The sequence below is a fragment of the Electrona antarctica genome (genome assembly GCF_951216825.1).
Source record: "Electrona antarctica genome assembly, chromosome: 18".
NCBI lineage: Eukaryota > Metazoa > Chordata > Actinopteri > Myctophiformes > Myctophidae > Electrona > Electrona antarctica.
This window is the reverse complement of record NC_136799.1, coordinates 24,087,572-24,109,042: the sequence shown is the minus strand read 5'-3', so window position 1 is coordinate 24,109,042 and position 21,471 is coordinate 24,087,572. Positions and strand designations below refer to the sequence as shown.

The window sequence follows — 21,471 nt, the reverse complement described above, 5'->3', positions numbered from 1 at the left end:
CTGGGCACAGGTCTCCACCAGGAGGATAGGACTGTGTGAGATGTTTGGCAAAATGTTTAGGAGTAATATAAACATGTTTGCCTTTGATGGCAATTGGATGACTTGAGGCATTTTGTTCCAAAAATGTGTTTTGCAAAAATCAACCTGTTGGTGGCGCTATAACAGGCCAATGTGAAAAGGGTGGGATATATTCCTCAGCCTAGTAAGAAAATGTGTGAAAGATTTCACGTAAATTGCATGCTGCGTTCATGATTTGAGGCTATTGTTCAAAACGGGGCAATCTTGCAAACTGTGAAAGCCAATTATAGGCAATTAGGATGGAATATGAAATATCAGACAGATCCGACTTGAGCACATGACCATAGAGATACTGTGTAACGATTTGTGAGATTTTTGGACAGAATCTGGAGGAGTAATATCAAAAAATGTGTTTTACAAAAGTCGGCCTCCTGGTGGCGCTATAAAAGGCAGATGCGGAAAAGGCAGGTAAAAGGTTTGTCCTTGGCCTCTAGGGAGTGTGCATGCAACGTTTCACGCAGATCGGTGTAGCTTTAGGTAGAAAATGTGAAAAGCTGCCTCATGGTGGCGCTATAACAGGCCGTTCTGGAAAATGTGGGGCAGAGGTTCATCGTTGGCATCCAGGGAGTGTGTGTGCAAAGTTTGGCATCGACCGGGTTAACGGTGCCGGAGATTAGCTGTTCACAGACGGACGGAAGGACGGAAGGACGGACGGACACACGGACGGAGTGCAAAACATACTCTCTCCCCATGCCTTCGGCCTGGTGGAGACAATAACAGTGCATTATACATGACAGGCGGTGATCATGATGACAAGTCATGGTATATTGTGGCAGTGTGGTCACTGTGGTGTGTGTGTGGCAGTGTGGTCACTGTGGTGTGTGTGTGGCAGTGTGGTCACTGTGGTGTGTGTGTGGCAGTGTGGTCACTGTGGTGTGTGTGTGGCAGTGTGGTCACTGTGGTGTGTGTGTGGCAGTGTGGTCACTGTGGTGTGTGTGTGGCAGTGTGGTCACTGTGTGGTGTGTGTGTGGCAGTGTGGTCACTGTGTGGTGTGTGTGTGGCAGTGTGGTCACTGTGGTGTGTGTGGCAGTGTGGTCACTGTGGTGTGTGTGTGGCAGTGCGGTCACTGTGGTGTGTGTGTGGCAGTGTGGTCACTGTGGTGTGTGTGTAGCAGTGTGGTCACTGTGGTGTGTGTGTGGCAGTGTGGTCACTGTGTGGTGTGTGTGTGGCAGTGTGGTCACTGTGGTGTGTGTGGCAGGCAGCACGGTGGTCACTCAGTCTGTTGCTCTCCCAAGGTTGGCACAGTGGTTGACACTGGGTGAAAAAATGGGTTGCAAAAATTGTGGGATCAAAAATAATAAAATAAAATAAAATAGCGTGGAGTAATTGGCTCCAATTAGTACAATTGGATGCAATCTGATTTTTTTTTATGCATTGCTGCATAGTGCGTGCGTAATGATCTCCAAAATAATGCATCATCAGTGTATTAGTTATGAGTTTATTATAATTTACAACACATTTTCTTCAGAATAGCAAGCAATAAGGGTACTGCAGAAATATATAGTATAGGCATTTCAGAAAGAATATGGTACATTGGCTCAGCTGGTTGGCAATAGAGCAATATATAGGCTACTGGCGGATCATTCAACATAATATTAAGTGGTGATTGAGTGCCAGCCATTCATCTGTGGTCAGAGACGGCTTTGGGAAAGTTGAAAAAGCATTTGTGGAGCTTTTCCGTTCAAGTGGTGACGTTTTGCAGGATGGAACCATGTATTCCATCTACATGTTGTGGTTTCCGTGCACGCTATGGTGACCTCCCAGTGATCCTAGTAATGGACAGCTGTTGTGAGGTCTCTTTAGGCATCTTCATTGTTGTTGTTTTGTGGTAGGACAACTCAGCGTTACACAGCTGGCATTTCACCTTGTTTGAGAGAGAGAAAGAGAGAACTTGTGGAGCAGAGGACTTGAAATGTGTTTGATTTTGCGTTGATAATAATAATAATAAATGGCTGTGTTTTCTTTTTTTACTGGCCAAGATTTCCGGAAGGCAAATTATATTTCCCAGCTTTTGCAATAAATAACCCCCGGCAATTACCGGCCTAATGTGATCACACCAACGCTTCACTGAACTGTGATATAATCACAATACACCAGGGCCTGTCATGAGTTATTGATTAATCAACAACATTCAGCAATGGTGGCTGCCTGTGGCATAGAAGTTATCAGTGCTTTTCAGACTGTACTCTTTCTCTACTCCCACCTTAAAGGAGCATTCAGTGATTTGGGTGATTTGGAAAACCACCCAGTCCGCCCCGGTAACAAAATGTGTACATGCACACACTCTACAGTGGGGGGAAGTGCAACAGGCCAACAGCATGTGCACCAAGGCCCACCCCCACTCGATCATGATTGGACGAAGGCCCCTCTCATCCTGATTGGATGAAGGCTTTGCCATCCGCCACCAAAACTGAAACTAGGGTTTTTTGACCCCAGGGGCTCACTGGGGACAGGGAGGAACTCCTTATATGGTCAGCACACTCTATAGTAGGGAGGATTATCCAAAAAAAATAAAAAAAATAAGTGATATTTGAATGAAGTGAAATCACTGAATATACCTTTAAAATCGAAGGGCTTGTCAGTTGTCACTGCTTCTTTGGCTTCATTGAAAATGTTATTAGCTAGCTCACGGTAAATGTATAAAATGGTAGAGTTCTCAGATTGCCTGATATTGTGAGGCTATTTAAAATAATAATAAAAATGGAAGCGTTTTGGGCACAAAGGTTTCCAATTCCACAAGACAGTGACGATATATAACTTGAAATGCATTGTTTTTAACTAACTTCAGTGTAATTGAAGAGTGTAGCTGCTGTGCGCAGGTGTATTAGAAAATATATAAACATCGGTTCAGAATCAGGACTCGACAGATACAAAAAAAGTACTTGACTGCATAAGACCTATATAAATTAGTTTCACTGACCGCTGTCTACAGTGGTACGTACTTAGTCTTCTCCTTTTTTTACCCCTCTCATAATCATGTAGGCAAAAATGGCCGATCTAAAATCTCACAACACGTTGCGTTGTGACTCGTTGTAATCTTGTAGATTAGATTGGCTATTTTTGCAGAATGCTTGCCAATAGTCACAGAATGTTCACCTCTTTGTTATGATATTCCCAGATTAGAATAGGGACACTAGGGTCCATGTACTTAATTGGGACATTCCTACAGTCTCAGCAAACCAGTGGTCACCTCCGACCTCGCTCTTCCTGCCGGTGGAGGTCAGGTCAGGAGAGCCTCCTTTTCTATTCCTGACTACACCCTTATGGATTCAGGTGGTTCCATTTGTAAGTCTTGAAGTTAAATAAGTTTTAGATTGTGGACTTACTGTCCTCTGTGGGAATGAAGTACATTCACATGACCGCTTCAGTCATGCTCTCACTTCTGTAAATATTTTGGGAAACATGGAACAGAATGCCAAAAAGAGTTTTCCTCTGTAGGGCTGCAACTATTGCAATTATGAATTGGTTTTTTTTTTACACAAAATCGCACAGCGGTGTCATGCAAAAATCAGATCAAAAGCAGATCTATAACATCATAACATTTCATCTATAATTGTATGCCCAAAATAGGGATTGATTATTAATCGATTAAAATACATGATATATATTTTTGTAATCGAAATTTAAATCAGTTAGTTGGATTAACTGTTTCGGCCCTATACGTCCGTGAATGTTTTACACATTTTACACAACATGGAGCTGAATGCCCAAATTACTTTTGTCCACTCGTCTCCTCCAGGTGTGCCCTGCTCTGGGGGTTGAGTGCTAGGCATGCTGGGAAAAGCTCCGCCAACCACCAGCAATCAAAACCTGGTGAACTCTGACCTTTCTGACATCCCGGAGGACGTCCCAGACTCGCGTATCAAAATGGCCGATGTCCATGTCGTGGAGAGCTTGGATACCAGAGAGCTGGACACGGAGGAGGGAGAAGAGACTGACTTTGATGGAAATTACATAGGTGTGTATGTGTACTTGTATTACTATACTGTAATTATGCTGATGTACATCACACTGAACACATGGTGAGCTTGTAGATCAGCTATATTCAGTTTATAACTGGGATATAAAATTGGCTTCCTTCCTCACATGTATAGTAATACAATGTAGTGTATATGTCTGTGTGTTTGTGCACAGGTGTTCTTTATTTTCTGTACGGTATAAAGGATCAAAGAGTAGTAGTGCACATCCAACCTCTTGAAGACAGGTGTTGGCCCTGAAGTGAACTGAGATCAAAGTATAGAGAATAGAGCTGAAGTAGCTCCCTTTGGCAGTTTTTCATTTAACAGTTACAAAAACTGATGTTTCGAGCCCATGCTCTTCTTCAGTATAAACACATTTTGTCATTACAGGTTCATAATTTAACTTATTATACATGACTTATATTATGTTACAGTGAATGCGAGCAAACCAGTAAAAGTGAGAAAAACGGAACGGGGAGCGCCTGTTTTTCCGGCGCGGGAGGCCTTGACCGGGTCCGGGCCGGGTCCCTTCGAGGCCGTGCCTCCCCAAGGGAGACGCCTCCCCACAGCCGCCGGGACTAAATGCGCCATCGGTGGCTGGGGTGGTGATCGCTGGCCGTCGTCGCGTTCCCGTTTGCCGCCTCTTTTTTGTTTTTTTCAACCGGGGCCACCCACGTGCTTTCCCCGGCCTCGTCCCTTCCTGTTCCACACGGTACTTGTGCAGTCAAGTACTTGACTGCCCTATATACTGTATATATAAATGAGCTTCACTGACTGCTGTCCCCCCAGTGGTATACTTAGTCCTCTCCTTTTTACCACTCTCATCATAATCAAAAATGGCCGATCTAAAATCTCACAACACCGGGGCCGCCCATGTGCTTTCCCCGGCCTCGTCCCTTCCTGTTCCGCATTGAACGGAACTCAGTTTTGTTTCTAGAAGCCCCTAACACTTCACTGTAATGTTTTTGAAAATGGTCAGATAAGTAATAATGTCAAATTGTCTTTTAATAAAGAGCTCTCTTTTATGTACTGTACACTTCCTCTCCAGTTGGTAATCTATAGTGATGGAGCAGATATTTTATTGAACATGATGTACTGTATGTGTGACTTGCCCTCATGCAGTCGCATTAACGTCCCCATCTCTTTCTCTCTCCCTCCCTCCACTAGGGGACTGTCGTATCCCGTTCTCAGCTGTATATAACACGTTGGGTTTTAAGGAGTCGGGTTCCAAGGTGTACCTCTCCACTGTTCCCATTACAGCCAGGATCCTGGATGTGGAGAGGTTCACCGCAGCACAGGACCGCTTCATGCACCTTGGTCATAAACGGAGCGTCAACAAGGTACTGTCTAATGGCCTACTTAGGCCAATTCACAATTTAGGCATTTAGCAGACGCTCTTAATCCAAAGCACAAGTGCATAGAAATAGTCAACTAGGATCATAAGTAAACTAAGAACCTAATATCCAGTAGAATAGCGGTAGAATGAAACTACAAGTAAACACTAGAATGCTATGTCTACATAATATGCTATCCAAATTACATTTGCATACACCTGTAAGTTCATCGAGACTAGGGCAAGTGCTATGGCAGTGCTATGGGCTAAGGTGGAGTCTAATGATGTGAGTTTTCAGACACGGCGAAAGATTGGCAGTGAGTTTGCAGTTCTACTTCAGAAGGGAAAGTCTGGGACGGGTGGAGTGTTGTCCCGGATGTTTAGGTCCTACTCTAACATAATATCCTGTATCTTATTGTGTGTGCGCGTGCGTGTGCGTGTGCGTGTGTGTGTGCGTGTGCGTGTGCGTGTGCGTGTGCGTGTGCGTGTGTGTGTGTGTGCAGTCCATGCCTGTGGTGTTTAAGATTGAGATGAAGCATGGTGAGTTCAGCTGGGAGGTGAAGAGGAAGGAAAAACACTTTATGGAACTTCACAGAGAACTTATTCGATACAAGACCTTAATGAGGATACCACTGCCTTCACGCAGGTACACACACAAACACACACACACACACACACACGTATGAGCGCGCCACACACAGTCACACACAGTCACACACACACACACACACACACACACACACACACACACACACACACACACACACACACACACACACGTGAGCGTGCAGCACACACACACACACACACACACACACACACACACATACACGTGTAGCAGCATTAGTACAAGACACATGCATTCAAAGACTGCAATACGATCACTATCATGATATGAGACTAGATTTTGACTGGAATGTTGTATATCATAATATTATGATATGGCATACGTGCTGTCTTTCCTGGTTTTTGACTGTTCTAGCTTAATTATTTTATTAACTTGGTTATGATATAGGCGTTACTGATACTTATTTATCAAACTCAATATTTTGTGAAAGCACCTTTTATCACAATATCAATATTTTGGTCAAAAATATTATATTTGATTTATTTTCCATATCCATTGTTAGTCACAGATGTGCATATACAAAGTCAAACCCACTCATGCAAAACTGCATGCATGCTAAATTCATTCATTCATTCACACACACGAATGCAGGTGTACTGTATGTGTTTCTGTTTTACATAGAAGATTAGAAACGGAGATAGCGATGTAGCAGTGACAAAAGCCACACAATGCAAATAAATACTCATCTTTCACATTCATTTGTTTTCACATAAGCAACATTGCTCAGTAAAATCCTATGTTAAAAGGGGTGTAAGTGATAAATATCATTGCTATAGATAGAGCATTTAATACAGGTCCATTTTGATACACTTTTATATACTCACAGAGTTACAAATGGTTACATTTATTACACTGAAGATTTCACTGTCACTGTATTTTCTCTCTCTCTTTTCTCCGTCTCTCAGTCACACCGTGAGGAGGAAGAGCGTGAGGAAGAGTGAGGTGAGAGCGATGCCAATGTTGCCACGGAGCGGAGGAGACCAGCTGGCACGAGACGAGCACGCCTCCAGCCGGAGGGTAGGTGTCCACTGAGCACTAAATGCAATAAATTGGCTGTATCCTATCCGAGGTTCTGAGGAGAAAGCTCACCACAGCGTGTCTCACCACACGGTCCCTTGATGACACGGACCGTATGGAAGTGGTGAATTGTGATGACAAAGGTTTTGAACCAGCAGCCGTATAGATGTGAATGACTTAATTATTGTCTAAAATTAGTAGGTTGTTTCGAAACGAGCTGCCAGAGACGAGCAGCGATTACCTCTACTTCTCATCCCCACCAACAGCTCTCCTGGCCTGAGCCACTCTGAGCACATAGTAGTATCACCTGACCTGTCCCTGCTCCCACAATACTGGGGATAGAGTTTTTTGTAATGTATGTTGTTATGTAGTTGTCAATCTATCTACAACTGCTAGTTTAAAACTTTTATATTAGCTAATTCCATACCGCAGTTTCTGTCCATCTCAAGTGGTGTCGAGTGTGCGTGGTTAGACCACGCCCACCGAGGAGGCGCGGAGTGGATCTAAGCGAGCAGCTGCATCACAGAGAGGCAGACCTCACAGAGAGGCAGGAGATGTGAACACACTCAATGCTCATCTCTGACTCGCAGCTTGTTTGTAATGGATGTAAGCATTTTACGCAATAAATAGGCCATCTAGTTGCATGTGGTATCCACTATCCATCTTGATTAATTCCACACCTACTAGCTGCTATTCTAATTGATTTGTTCAATATTCACAACTTCCATACAGTCAACTTTTTTTCCTGTGGTGTGGAGTATATGCCTACTCCATGGCTACTTCAGAGCACAGCGCGCTCCAATTGGCTTGTCGCCACTCTTTTTCCTGTCTTGTCATACCGTTTGAATGGGAAAGGCTCAGGATTCTGGATCTCGATAGAGTTCTCATTGAAACCCATTCTCTGAACGTGGCAGCGCGATGCTACTGGTGTGAATTCAACGTAAGGTTACTTTGCACTTAATTGTTTGTTGTGACATGTAGCCCTTTGCCAACATGGAACATGTGTGATCTGTGTGAGTCTGTCTACATGTAGCCCTTTGCCAACATGGAACATGTGTGATCTGTGTGAGTCTGTCTATGCGGTTGGGTATGTGACTCAATTCGCTTAAAGGACAACTTTAGTTTTTTTCAACCAAGGTTCATGTTTTAGGTTGTTATTAGAGAAAGTATAAGATGAGTGTTCATTTTTTTGAATTTGCTGCTTTCTTTCGTTTTAGGGATTTTAGCTGTTTTTGACAGGGGGCGGGGGCATTCGAGCATGGGGCTAAATATGTATTTCTTTACAACATTTTATAGCGATTTATTTTTTTATTATTTACTATAGTCCTACTAGACCCCAAGAAATGACATCTGGCCACAGAAGATCACAGGATCTACTGAATGTGAAGGTAGCCTACTGGGGGGAAGCCACACTGTGTGTCATAGGCTCAATATGCCAGTTTGACACATTCAGTAGATCCCGTGATCTTTTGTGGCCAAATGTAATTTCTTGGGGTCTATTAGGACTATAGTAAAGAATAAAAAAAGAAATCGCTATAAAATGTTGTAAAGAAATACATATTTAGCCCCATGCTCGAATGCCCCCGCCCCCCTGTCAAAAACAGCTAAAATCCCTAAAACGAAAGAAAGCAGCAAATGAAAAAAAATACACTCACCTTTGACTTTCTCTAATAACAACCTAAAACATGAACCTTGGTTGAAAAAAACTAAAGTTGTCCTTTAATAGTCTCTATAATGTCTTTTTGTCATACTTTTCATACTTTGTTTTACAACAGAAACAGCTAGAAGACTATCTGAACAAGCTGTTGAGGATGGCACTGTATCGCAATTATCATCATACTGTGAGTAGAACTAACAGTAGACACGATACTTACACTACTACTAACTGGTACCACAAATATCATAATAGTAAACACTGTACTACTACTACTAACCATAAAACCACTAAAACATAATGTATGTAACCTCACCTCACAGAAAAACACACACTGGTCTGTAGTATACTATATTCCAGCACTTCTCTGTTATGATTCAGGAATGTTTTGTCACACCTTGTGTGGCTTTGAAGGTTTACCGCTTGACTTTTAGCAGCATATGCTAAGAATGCTAAGAATGTCATTATATACAGTAGCATGTTGTACTATGGACAGATGCTAGGTTTCATGTTTACCTGGTAGATACTTTGAAGCACTAAATTGTTCTCTCTGCACTCTACATACGTATGTGACCATTTACCCTGTACTGCCGTTTGTTGACTAGGGTTCATGCTTTCATTTACTCAAACTTTGCACTTGTAAGTTGCTCATAAGAGTGTCTGCTAAATTGCATATCATAATGGCAGTGTGTGCATTAAAGCTTGTTTTACCACACACTATATCAACACTAAATGTTAATATAATTGTCAGTGTTTATACACTGTGAAAGAGAGTCTGAAAGAGTTTAACACTTTTACAACCCATCGGGACGGAAATGAGGGCGTTGGCACAGACCATTAAAACGTTTTGTCATAACACTGTTGACATTGTCTGCCATTAATTATGTCCTAATCTTAAACGGTAAAATACATGTGGGATGCTTTGAGGTGAAAAGAGAACTATGGAATGGTGATTGGCTAATATATAGTCATGTTGTCTCATTGTACAGATTTACAGAATGTAAGAATTTGTATTGTCTCCAAATACTGTCCTACAGTAAAATCAGTCAGTGTTTATCAGTTATATTTGTACGTGCTCAGATTTGGTTTGTTAAAATAATTTTATCCAATCAGGAGAAAGAACTTGCACACATACTGGATTAAGTGAAATTTGAAGTCATGAAACCAAACCAAATAAATGAGGAGACAAAGATTGGAACTGCAACACTAAAACATTTAAGCTGATAGATGGATTCTCTCTCCTGATTGGTTGATATTGTTGCGCTGCCTTTTCTGTTTTCCAAAGAGCTGGAGATACTGGGAGACCCCTGACACTGGACAAACACTATATTACAATGATAGCTATCATAATACAGAACTTTAACCTTTTATCAATGTCTTAAAAAAATAACAATAATAATGTAATCGTCAGGATCTTACTGTGTACCTGTTGGTATAATAGACACTGTAAGTTGTGTTTTTGAGGGGCTCTAGCCTCTCATATATTCAGCTATTACACAATACATTGATGTCATATGTGGACGAGACAATCGGCTATTTTAGTCCTACACAAAGATTAAATTCCCATTGACAATGAGTGGAGAATTTACGTCATGATGTACGATGATAAGAGCGCCCCTCACTTCACACAGGTGTGATTTTTCTATTCTCAGATGGAGTTTATTGACATCAGCCAGATGTCTTTCATCCATGAACTGGGACCTAAAGGACTGTGAGTAGCTCCTTCACGTGCATGCATGTGTGTTGGGAACTGTTGCAGGTCTCCCAAGTACAAAGGTACTTTCAATCCCGGATATACTGTGCACAGCGCATAACGCACACAGTATGAGCACATACACAGTATAAGCACATACTTTGGGTGCTCATATCCCCTGACAGGTATGGACTAGTTGGTACAATATAACTTTCACAGCTGCAGTGGTTGGAGGTGGCCTCCCTGCTCTAACACTGACACATTTAAACCCTGGTGTTGGGCAGGACACCTACTGGATGACAAGTCGTACTGCCCGATCGAAGCACATATAAGTGCAATGGCATCCCTGGCCTAGCCGGTGTTGCCTCTTGGATGAATGGTAGACATTTGGTCTGTCATTTCCGGGTTCTAATCCCGGGTAGGACATACAAGTGCAGCTTTAAACTTGACCTTAATTAAATAGAATGCAACATGTGAGAATCTAGTTTGTGCATGTGTGTGAAATGAATGTGTGTGTACGCCTGAATGTATGCTGTATGTGTGTGTGCTTGGATATGTGCATTCATGTTGTGTGTTGGTTTGTGCTCTTCCAGAGAGGGGATGGTCCATAAACGTTCTGGAGGACATCGTATCCCTGGAATGAATTGCTGTGGTCACACTCAGGCCTGCTATCGCTGGTCCAAACGGTCTGTCCTTATATCCTCAATCTCTCTGACTCTCTCTTGTCATTAGTTGAGCCATAAAGCTATTGTAAACTAGAGCCTGGACGATATATCTGCCATTATTTGACGTTTTTATGACATTGTGTGTGTGTGTGTCTCGTTCTCAGCTATGCAAACCTCTTAGTTTCCCATGTTCACATCATATTACATTACAAATATGGTTAAGAATTGATGGGACTATATATGTGTCCGTGTCTCCTGTAGTTGGTTGGTGGTGAAAGACTCCTTCCTTATGTACTTGAAGCCTGACTCCGGGGCCATCTCCTTTGTCATGCTGGTGGACAAGGAGTTCAGCATCAAGATGGATTCCAAGGACACTGAGACCAAACATGGTGTCCGCATCGACAGCCTCTCCAGGTGTGTGTGTGTGTGTGTGTGTGTGTGTGTGTGTGTGTGTGTGTGTGTGTGTGTGTGTGTGTGTGTGTGTGTGTGTGTGTGTGTGTGTGTGTGTGTGTGTGTGTGTGTGTGTGTGTGTGTGTGTTCGTTCCAGGTAATATGTTTTTGGCTTGCTACTTTAAATTTGATTTAGCACTATTAAAAGAAAAAACATGAACATTTGCAAGAAAGAGGCAGTGGTTTTCAATGTGGGGTCCAGGCCCCCAGGGACCACCCGGGGTCCTTGAGGTGTAAAGTAAATACAATTTGAGAACATACAAGAATACACTCTTGCTGTGATGCATTGGTCATCGGTGTATCTGACTAATGTGTCCTTCTTATGTTTGGACAGTTGTGTTTTCTTAGTGTTCTGTGGTTCATAGTTTGTTGTCTGACAAAATAAAGAGACAACCACATGTGTCAGTGCAACAACAAGCTAGCTAAATGCATGAGAACAAAATGAGATTGAGTTGTCATAATAGCCTCTCATTTCCTGACATTCCTGTGGTTCAATAATATGTGCTACTGTTTGTGTCTATGGCCCAGCAACTTAGTGTTCAAATATATTTTGATTTAAAATGTACATAAGTAACATGTTTAATATATACATTTACGTCATTTGCGTGTGTGTGTGTGTGTGTGTGTGGGGGGGGAGGGGGGGGGGGGGGGGGGGGTCTGCCTCGTATGTATACAGTATGTCTTTGTCTATTATAAACTGCCTTGTCTCTGCCTCCAAACAGGAGCCTTGTGTTGAAGTGCAGCAGTTACAGACATGCGCGCTGGTGGGGCCAGAGCATTGAGACCTTTGTGAGGAGGTATGGAAAGGCTTTCCTGCGAGACCATCGCTTTGGCTCTTTCGCTCAAGAGGAGGAGAACATCGCTGCTAAATGGTAATTCTGAAGGAGCTCGGATTAAAAATGCACTGAGTTAGTTTACGAAACGCACAATTATTTTAGACTAAATCTCAAAACTTTGAGTACTGACAATAAGCCTCTCTGACTTACTTAGTTACTTAATATACAGTTAGTTTACTATCAAAGAATAGTTTACTATACCCGGACCGCTGGCCTAGTGGTCTGGGAACCTATAGGCTCCCATGCAGTCTGACAGCGTGTCGCGGGTTCAAGTCCCCAGCCTGACGACCTTTGCTGTATGTCACTCCCCGTCTCTCCCTCCCCATTTCCTGTCTTATCTACTGTATACTATCAATACAGGCAGAAAAAGACAAAAACATCTTAAAACTAAAATAATAGTTTACTACTATTCAGTAGTTTAAATCAACACTTCATTCATTCTAAGTATGGTAACTGCTTGCCTAAGAAACCAATGAACATTCATACTAATGCTCTCTCTCTCTCTCTCTCTCTCTCTCTCTCTCTCTCTCTCTCTCTCTCTCTCTCTCTCTCTCTGGTTGTATTTGTCTGCTGATGACATGTATTTGTCAGCCTCACGTGGCCAATCCGCCAGGGGCTTTTTTGCACTGGCAGATTCTTCTGGTCCCAGGCTAATACCATGTGGTTTTGTCACAGTTTCAGGCTTGTTGACACAAGACAAATTGTGTGTGTGTGTGTGTGTGTGTGTGTGTGTGTGTGTGTGTGTGTGTGTGTGTGTGTGTGTGTGTGTGTGTGTGTGTGTGTGTGTGTGTGTGTGTGTGTGTGTGTGTGTGTGTGTGTGTGTGTGTGTGTGTGTGTGTGTGTGTGTGTGTGTGTGTGCGCACCAATGACTAGTCTAAACTAAGTATGCACCCCCACCTAGGTGTAGGGCATTAAGCAACTAGTCGACCTTGTTGGTACTAGTTGACTAGTTGATAAGAAGAAAATAAAATAAAAGTTTATTTAATTTTTTCCCGATTTTGTAGGCCTCAAGATCAGGTAGATTATAGTTATAGTCACCATGTACACAGTTTTTCAATGTACAAATATGTATTTCCAAAAAATAAATGTTAATTTTTTTAATTTATTTTATTTTTTACATAATAGGTAGTTAAACAACTAGTCGACTAGTAAACTAGGCAACTAGTCAACTAGTAAAAATGACTAGAAGTGAATGCCCTAGGTGTGTGATTATACGTGTGTGTGCAGCGAGGCTAAGCCATACTCTGTATATGTGTCTATAGAGATATTATTACACATTGTAATTTGAAGTCTTATGTGTACAGGTATGTGAATGGGAGGACGTACATGGAGGATGTTGCAGACGCTCTAGAAGAAGCAAAAGAAGAGATCTTCATCACTGACTGGTGGTACGTGTGTGTGTGTGTGTGTGTGTGGGTGTGGGTGCTTCCATATTGAGCCCAATGTATGTTTTGGTGGAAAAATGCTTTCAATCCATGCAGCGATTTGGTCCCATCGCCATGGTACATAAATGTGTCGTCTCCGATACCCTTTAATAGCTATTAGGGATGTCCCGATCACGTTTTTTGCTCCCGATCCAATTCCGATCATTTTGAGTATCCGCCGATACCGATTTTTCCCGATTCGATATTTATATTTTTATACACACTTTTTATAAACACTTATGCCATATCACAATAGTACAATATCCAAAATCACAGACAATATCCAGTCTAATATCATGATATGGATACTAGATTAGTATATTATACTAATATACTGTATTGATACTAGGGATGTCCCGATCACGTTTTTCTGCTCTCGATCCGATTCCAATCATTTGAAAATGACGATCACGCGATCGAATCGGGACAACCCTAATAGCTATGTGTTCCAACTTCCTGTACCTGGTACATTGTTATTTAAACAATATCTTGGACCCCTATGGGTCCATTTGGTTCCATTTGTACACTCTCAGACTTAAATGGTGGGTTTTACTGTGTAGGATGTCCTGTCCGCACTCCTGAGTGATGAGAGAGCTCATTCTGAACATGTCTGATCAGGTAAACACGACTGACTACCCCAGAGCAATAACAGGGCTGTTGTTGTAGTAGATGAGGACGGAGTGAAGAGATCTTTTCAGCAGTTGGATACAGACGGTTAAGGCTGTGTGAGACATTGTAGCACCTTTGCCTTCTTCTAAATAAATTATTCCTCTTTCTTTTCAGTCCCCCAGTGTTCATTTTACATATAAGGGTTAATCCTCAGATCTAAATGAACACAGAGGATTTAGCAGTGCAAGTGTAGACTTTGGGAAAGGCTGATAAAAACAGCCAGGCATCTTAAAAGAGCCAGACAGCTACGCAGTGTAATTAGATAGAGAACAAGGCACCCTTAAGCCTTTCCTCCAGGAACCATAAGGAAGAGATGTATTCATCTCTTTGGAATGCTTAAGAGCACAAAAATACTTGATCCACCATTGTTCTTTGAGCACTTGGCAATTCAATCCTTGTGTGTTAAGAGGAACCTAGAGATCGAGTTATCACCTCACAAACAATGGCATCCATATCAATCAATCAATCTCCCAAATACTCTGTTACACACTGTTGTTAAGCAGCGTTTTGCAAAGTTCATATCAAAGTATCTCATCATCATCTCTGTCTGTGAACTGGTAAAGCAGTGCGGAAATGGGTAGTTATTGTTATACAGGTTAATCAGTATGCCAATATTAAAGCCTAAATCACTAACCAAATAACCGTTGACATCCCTATGGATGACGGGTGGAAACAGTTCGATATTTTTTGCTTTTGATACGTGACAGTAGGTATTGCTTGCCTAGCCTAGCGGCAATGGCGTGAACAGATTGTTTCTGGGGTGTGGAGTGAACTTGATGACCCAGTGTACTAGTCACTACCATACATAACATGGTTACCCTCAGCTCCTGGGTTACTTTTTGGCTCTAGGTATTACAATGTTAGTACTGGCTCTAGTTACAGTTTCGTCCACACACCAAGAATAGATACCTGGCACACTTGACACTACTGGTGCCTCCAGTCCGGAGAACTTCTCTCTTTACAAATATACTGCCACACCCTTGCACCCCTCTCTTCATCCCCATTCTCTCAATCCCACCCTGCCTCTGTTTTCTTATTTCTTCTCTGTCTCTTTCTCTCTCTCCCCTTGTCTTGTCTTTTCATTCAGTCACTTGTCAGCATGTCTTTGTCTGTTTTGCTCTCTCCATCCATTCTTTTCTATCTGCCAGGGGTTGTGTTACTCATTTGATTCTTTTGAGGAATGAATAGACTTGTCACCCAATACACTGTGCACGCTGTATCTCTGTGTTTATTTGTGGGTGTAGAGGAGGGTGTGGTTGGGAGGGAGTGTAGGCAAATGATAGTGTCTCCTCTATTAAATAAGGATAATGATCTAAACAGCTTTCTATACTGAAGGCGTTTCTTTACATCCCCCTTCCTGGTTCTGTCGCTTTCTTTCTCTTTTCTGTCGTTTACTGTATATTGCATACCACTGTAGTGTAGACATAATCACAGTGTTTCCTTCCAAGCTGTCATAGTCGTTGGTTTGATCAATGGCTTGTATTTGAAATTTGACACAATGGTGTGATTCTATTTACTTGTTCTTGCGAGTGTAACTTGAGCCGTAATAGTTTATGGTTCCCCAGAGCCGAATGTGAGGCTGTTGAGACAAGACATCATTAGGCTACTTAACCAGGGAAATGTCACTCAGTGTAATGTTAGTCATTGGCATTGTGACAGCACTGGACACCACATGTGACTGTACTGTGTACAGTACAGTAATGGGAAGAGTCCCTCTGCTTTTAATCATGTCAAACACAACTTACTGTCAACAGAATACCTGAGAGTAGAACAGGTGTCACGTTTTCAGTATAACAAGTTTGTTTTCTCTTCCAGGCTGAGTCCAGAGATCTTCCTCAAGAGGCCTGTGGTAGAGGGAAACAGATGGAGACTTGATTGCATCCTCAAACGCAAGGCAGTAAGTATAAGACATGATATAGGAAAAATTATCTTGAGTTATTTTCTGAATAATGATGGTAATCGGGACTTTTGACATTTCTTTAATGAGCTTTAATTAAGATTGTTTAGTATACAAGTTGCCAGAGAGATAAGAAAGGGGGGATACCGTGGGTGAGGACATACAGCAAGAGCACTGGTCTGGATTCAAACCCAGAGCACTGGTCTGGATTCAAACCCAGAGCACTGGTCTGGATTCAAACCCAGAGCACTGGTCTGGATTCAAAGAGCACTGGTCTGGATTCAAACCCAGAGCACTGGTCTGGATTCAAACCCAGGCCAGTTGCGAGAAATACTTTAGCCTTATTTATATGGCATGCATGACTTCTGAGTAATATTTTCCATTCTTCAAAGCACATACCATTTTGACATGGATATACTGCAACCTCAATGTCCGCCATGTCTCTCTGCACACAGCAACTGGGCGTGCGTATCTTTGTGATGCTGTACAAGGAGGTGGAACTTGCACTGGGCATCAACTCAGGCTACAGCAAGAGGACCCTCATGCACATGCACCCTAACATCAAGGTAACACTGTGACACATATACACATGCACCCTAACATTAACCACTTAAAAACCCATATGGTCTCCTTTGTGTCTAAGAGTCTCCTTTGTGTCTAATCATACACATGCACCGTAGGAATAATGTCCTCAGATATGGCTACAATGTCTTCAGATATTGTATAGCAGCAGCAGTAATAATACAGCATTTGATATTTCATGGTTTTGTTAAACTTAAATCACCCCATGTTCATTTGCATAAGCCATCTTGAATATTTCATCCCCTAGGCGTTGCCAGAATAATTCAACTTTATTTGGTAATTGTTTTGATGTACTATTATAACTTCTCAGGTTCAAAGGTCACTAATGGGCTTGTGTTCAGCCAAATTAGCTATAATTACATGAAAAACACAGCTGTTGTATATTTTTTATTTTAATTTAGGTGTCACTGATCTAAAAACATTTTCCACCACAGAGCAGTTGCTCAATATCACTTTGACAGGACACAGCTGTTTGTGTATCAAGATAAGGAGGGCAACAATGAATGCAGAGTGATAATATGTTTATTACATACGCATAGCCTCATTTATCAACAAAGACAACAAAAATTGTACAGTAATTGAATAAATTGATAATTGATTCACATTGTTGTCAAAGAAGGGAACTACCCTGGTGAACAGAAAATGTGACAGTAGTCCCGCTTAACCCCATTCCCAGTTTACCACCTCACAAGAAATGAGACCCTGGAAAACAACTGCTGCTGAAAATGTCCAGGACGTACAGGTTAATAAGTTGTTATCCAGCCAACCGGAACTTAATGTCCCTAGAGCTATATTATATCTAGAGAACAGCCACGCTATTCACTTTAATGGAAGTTGCTCAGTGGCGTTTGGAAGGACCCGGAAGAATGGCGATCATCATCATAATTTTTCGACCACGATCGAGATCGATTTCACAATATTACGCCAGACTTCCCGGTCCTTCATTGCCATCCACAGTTCCTGCTTATTACTGATGCCTGTGTCCCTAGCGATGACATCAGGGAACGACAGTTTTCTACCTCTGGTCTGCTTTGAGGCAGGACTCCAGAGAAGAAGGGAAGATATAACCTCATTGTCAGCTATGTAGCAGTGGCCGGCAAACTGTATTCTTCTGGATCGGACTAGTGAAGAAACACGGGGAAGGTTGCCGTATATTAGATTAGTCGATGGGTGGCTCTTCCAAGACAGATTTTGCGCTCTCATTAGAAGGCGGGTGTAAGTGCCATCCAACCGTTTCTCTACTTTCTTTGAAAGTGTCCATGTCTCGGATCCATAGAGTAGAAACGGTTGTCCTAAATATTTTTACTTTTAACATCTTACTAAGCTGGGATGACCAGATCTTATGCATGTCATTGCAGGCTGACCAGGCCATACCCTTCCTAGTTTGAAAGTCGACGAAGGACGAAGTCTTCCGCGTAGTACCCCTTGAGCGTTGATATGATTGGTTGCCTCCTGTCATAGTATCCCTTGCGCTGTTCTTGTGGTACCTCTCACGTCCTTCATGCATAAATGTAACCTGGGCCTGCCCGCCTGCAGTACCAGGTTTTGACCAATAGCACGGTGAACACAGCAACATATTGGTATTACAACCCAGTCTAGGGCAACCTTGGGTCGCAACATTAAAATGGACTCCCTTAGCCGCAATTTGCAACTCTAGATTTTTTTATAATGGGATGAATCTAGAGTTGCAATACCCTCCATTGACTCCCCACTCATCCAATTTGGTTTGCGATCTGCTTGTCTTAAACGACGTTAAACTCACCAACATTGCAGCTGTAATCCAAGCTTGAATTATCCTCTTTCAATCTGCCGAGCTTGTTTTTCATAAAAATCCACCGCAAATTGCGGCTAGGACTCCCTCCTACCCAGTTCCCAATTCAGCCAGGCCACACATGGTTAAAATCCTATGGCTGTAGGATTTATTCAAGATAAAATGCATTTACAGGGTACAATACCTCAGGGTGGGGACCATAACACAAAACAGAACTCCTAACAAACAACGGAAATCAAAATACAATGTTGACAAAAAGAGGTCACCCACCCCTACATACCGAATACAGAAGGAAGGACATCAGAAGGACTGACAACAGGCAGCTTTATAGGTGAGCCTGGTCAGAGGAGCCAATCACCAGCAAGGTCCACCGGCACCTGGTAGTTAGCATTCAATAACATTCATACACCACTCCACTAGTCTACTCACACAAGCTGGCAACCACTCACTCAATCACTACTCATCCCACATTCACCCCAGCTGGTCCTCTATCAGTCACTCCTCACTCATTCACACAAACACTGAGGGAAAAAGACAGAGCACCACAGGAATATACACATTATGACCCACAGGGCCATAACAATTGGTCTGCAGCTACTGCTACCCCGATCTACAAGCTCAAAATCACTCATGGCAAATAAACCCTGTGATAAAAGTCTGTGTCCGTTGGCGTGTGTGTCTTCCAGGTGATGCGACATCCAGACCATGTCTCCTCCTCCGTCTATCTGTGGGCGCATCACGAGAAGATCATTGTCATCGACCAATCGGTGGCATTCGTGGGCGGGATCGACCTGGCGTACGGTCGCTGGGACGACAGAGAGCATCGGCTCACTGACGTGGGAAGCGTGACACGCTCTGTGGCCCAGGAGATGGTTAGACACACGCACATTGTTTTGAATTGTAAAATCATGTAGAGCAGGTAAAAAAAATTGGGTGAAATTTGTTTTTGTGCACATTTCCCATAGTGTCATTTTTTCCAAGAAAAACGGAGAAAAAGAGAGGTGGGGGTAAGGAGGTCAAGGCAGGAAAAGAAAGACAGTATGTACTAGTGTAGCCAACAGTTGGAGGTGGCAACCTAAGCATGACAGTGTCGGCTTTGTGAGAAAATACACTGGGCGTGGACAAATGAAATAAAAAATTAAACCTACGCCCTTGGAAAGAGAGGAAGAGAGAGTGACACACACAAGTGACAACAAGTATATGCCTGTGGGCCTGAATACTAATAATACATTATACCATTATGTTAACACATCTGATATCCTCCATGTCCTCTTCTCTTCTTTTTTTTTATTCTTCTCAGTCTGGCTACGCCAACACTCCCTCCAGTAAGGGCGTGTCCTCCTCCGACGGCGTCTCCCATAGCAACGGTCAGGGGGCGGCGCCCTGCGACGCGGTGGACCTGCCAAAGCTAAAGGGGATTGGTCGGACCAGGAAGACCCGCTTCACCCTGAAGCGCCTGCATAAACCCACTCTGCGGCACACAGACAGCGTCAGCAGCGTGGACAGCACAGGTCTGTGCGTTAGGGCATTCACTTCTAGTCATTTTTACTAGTTGACTAGTTGCCTAGTTTACTAGTCGACTAGTCGACTAGTTGTTTAACTACCTATTATGTAAAAAATAAAATAAATTAAAAAAATACACTTTTTTCTTTTCTTTTTTTGGGGGGAAATAAATATTTGTACATTGAAAAACTGTGTACATGGTGACTATAACTATAATCTACCTGATCTTGAGGCCTACCAAATAGGGAAAAAAATAAAAAATAAAAAAAATAAACTTTTTTTTTTTTTTTTCTTATCAACTAGTCAACTAGTACCAACAAGGTCGACTAGTAAACTAGTCGACTAGTTGCTTAATGCCCTACTGTGCGTGTATGTGTGCGTGCGTTCATGCGTGCACGTGTGTAAGTGAGTGATGCAAATGGAGAATATACTGTATTTATGTATCTTACACATGGCCTGTGTGTGTGTTTAGGGAGTGGTTCAGTGCGGAGCCTGAAAACAGATGTTGGAGAGTTGTTGGGGAACACTCGTTTCTGGCATGGAAAAGACTACTGCAACTTTGTCTACAAGGACTGGATCCAGCTGGAGAAACCCTTTGATGGTGTGACATACGCACAGGCACACACACACACACACACACACACACACACACACACACACACACACACACACACACACACACACACACACACACACACACACACACACACACACACACACACACACACACACACACACACACACACACACACACACACACACACAGATATACTGTATCAAATCCAAAGACACATATACATTATATCTCTGCTGTCCGGAGGAAACCTCATAACTCCAAAATGTTCATTTTTCAGGAAATGAAAAATATATTTTTTTAAGGAAATGAATAAAACCTTATATTTTTTTAAATGATGCAATACTGCAGGGTTCCCCAATAGGCGGCCCGCGGAGCGCCCCCTGGTGGCCCGCGGGAGAATTTATATCTGGGGGGTCCCAGATATAAATGGCATTAAATGGGGGTCACTAGCCTATGCATGTCAAACTGGGCATCCTTTTCAAATGGGGTCCTGCCCTGAAAATGAATTTTCAGGGCAAGACCTCGACCTCACGCGTGCGGACTCGGCCCCCAGCCTGGTACCCTAGTCAAAATATGGCCCTCGAGGAAAATTAATTGGGGAACCCTGCAATACTGCCTCATCAAAGTTGGTGTTGTGACTTTAGATATTGTCAATTACTTGCATGAGAAGGAGAGAGGTGGTGGAGTTAGTTGTTTTAGCAGACAGTTTGAGGGTCCATGGAGTTGAGAGGTTTT

At 42.6% G+C, this 21,471-nt stretch overlaps 1 protein-coding gene across 1 annotated transcript in view; it reads left to right on the top strand.

Annotated features, from left to right (window-relative positions):
• pld1a (phospholipase D1a) overlaps positions 1-21,471 on the top strand; it is a 46,852-nt gene that overhangs the window by 11,582 nt on the left and 13,799 nt on the right. Inside the window, exons 2-16 of the mRNA XM_079528918.1 lie at positions 3,818-4,036; positions 5,205-5,377; positions 5,874-6,016; positions 6,904-7,015; positions 8,791-8,856; positions 10,322-10,380; positions 10,956-11,048; positions 11,289-11,441; positions 12,200-12,349; positions 13,618-13,701; positions 16,222-16,303; positions 16,759-16,869; positions 19,343-19,528; positions 19,957-20,167; positions 20,632-20,760. Of these exons, the coding sequence (XP_079385044.1) occupies positions 3,850-4,036; positions 5,205-5,377; positions 5,874-6,016; positions 6,904-7,015; positions 8,791-8,856; positions 10,322-10,380; positions 10,956-11,048; positions 11,289-11,441; positions 12,200-12,349; positions 13,618-13,701; positions 16,222-16,303; positions 16,759-16,869; positions 19,343-19,528; positions 19,957-20,167; positions 20,632-20,760 (1,939 nt within the window). The 5' untranslated portion in view covers positions 3,818-3,849. The remainder of the gene's footprint in view (positions 1-3,817; positions 4,037-5,204; positions 5,378-5,873; positions 6,017-6,903; positions 7,016-8,790; positions 8,857-10,321; positions 10,381-10,955; positions 11,049-11,288; positions 11,442-12,199; positions 12,350-13,617; positions 13,702-16,221; positions 16,304-16,758; positions 16,870-19,342; positions 19,529-19,956; positions 20,168-20,631; positions 20,761-21,471) is intronic.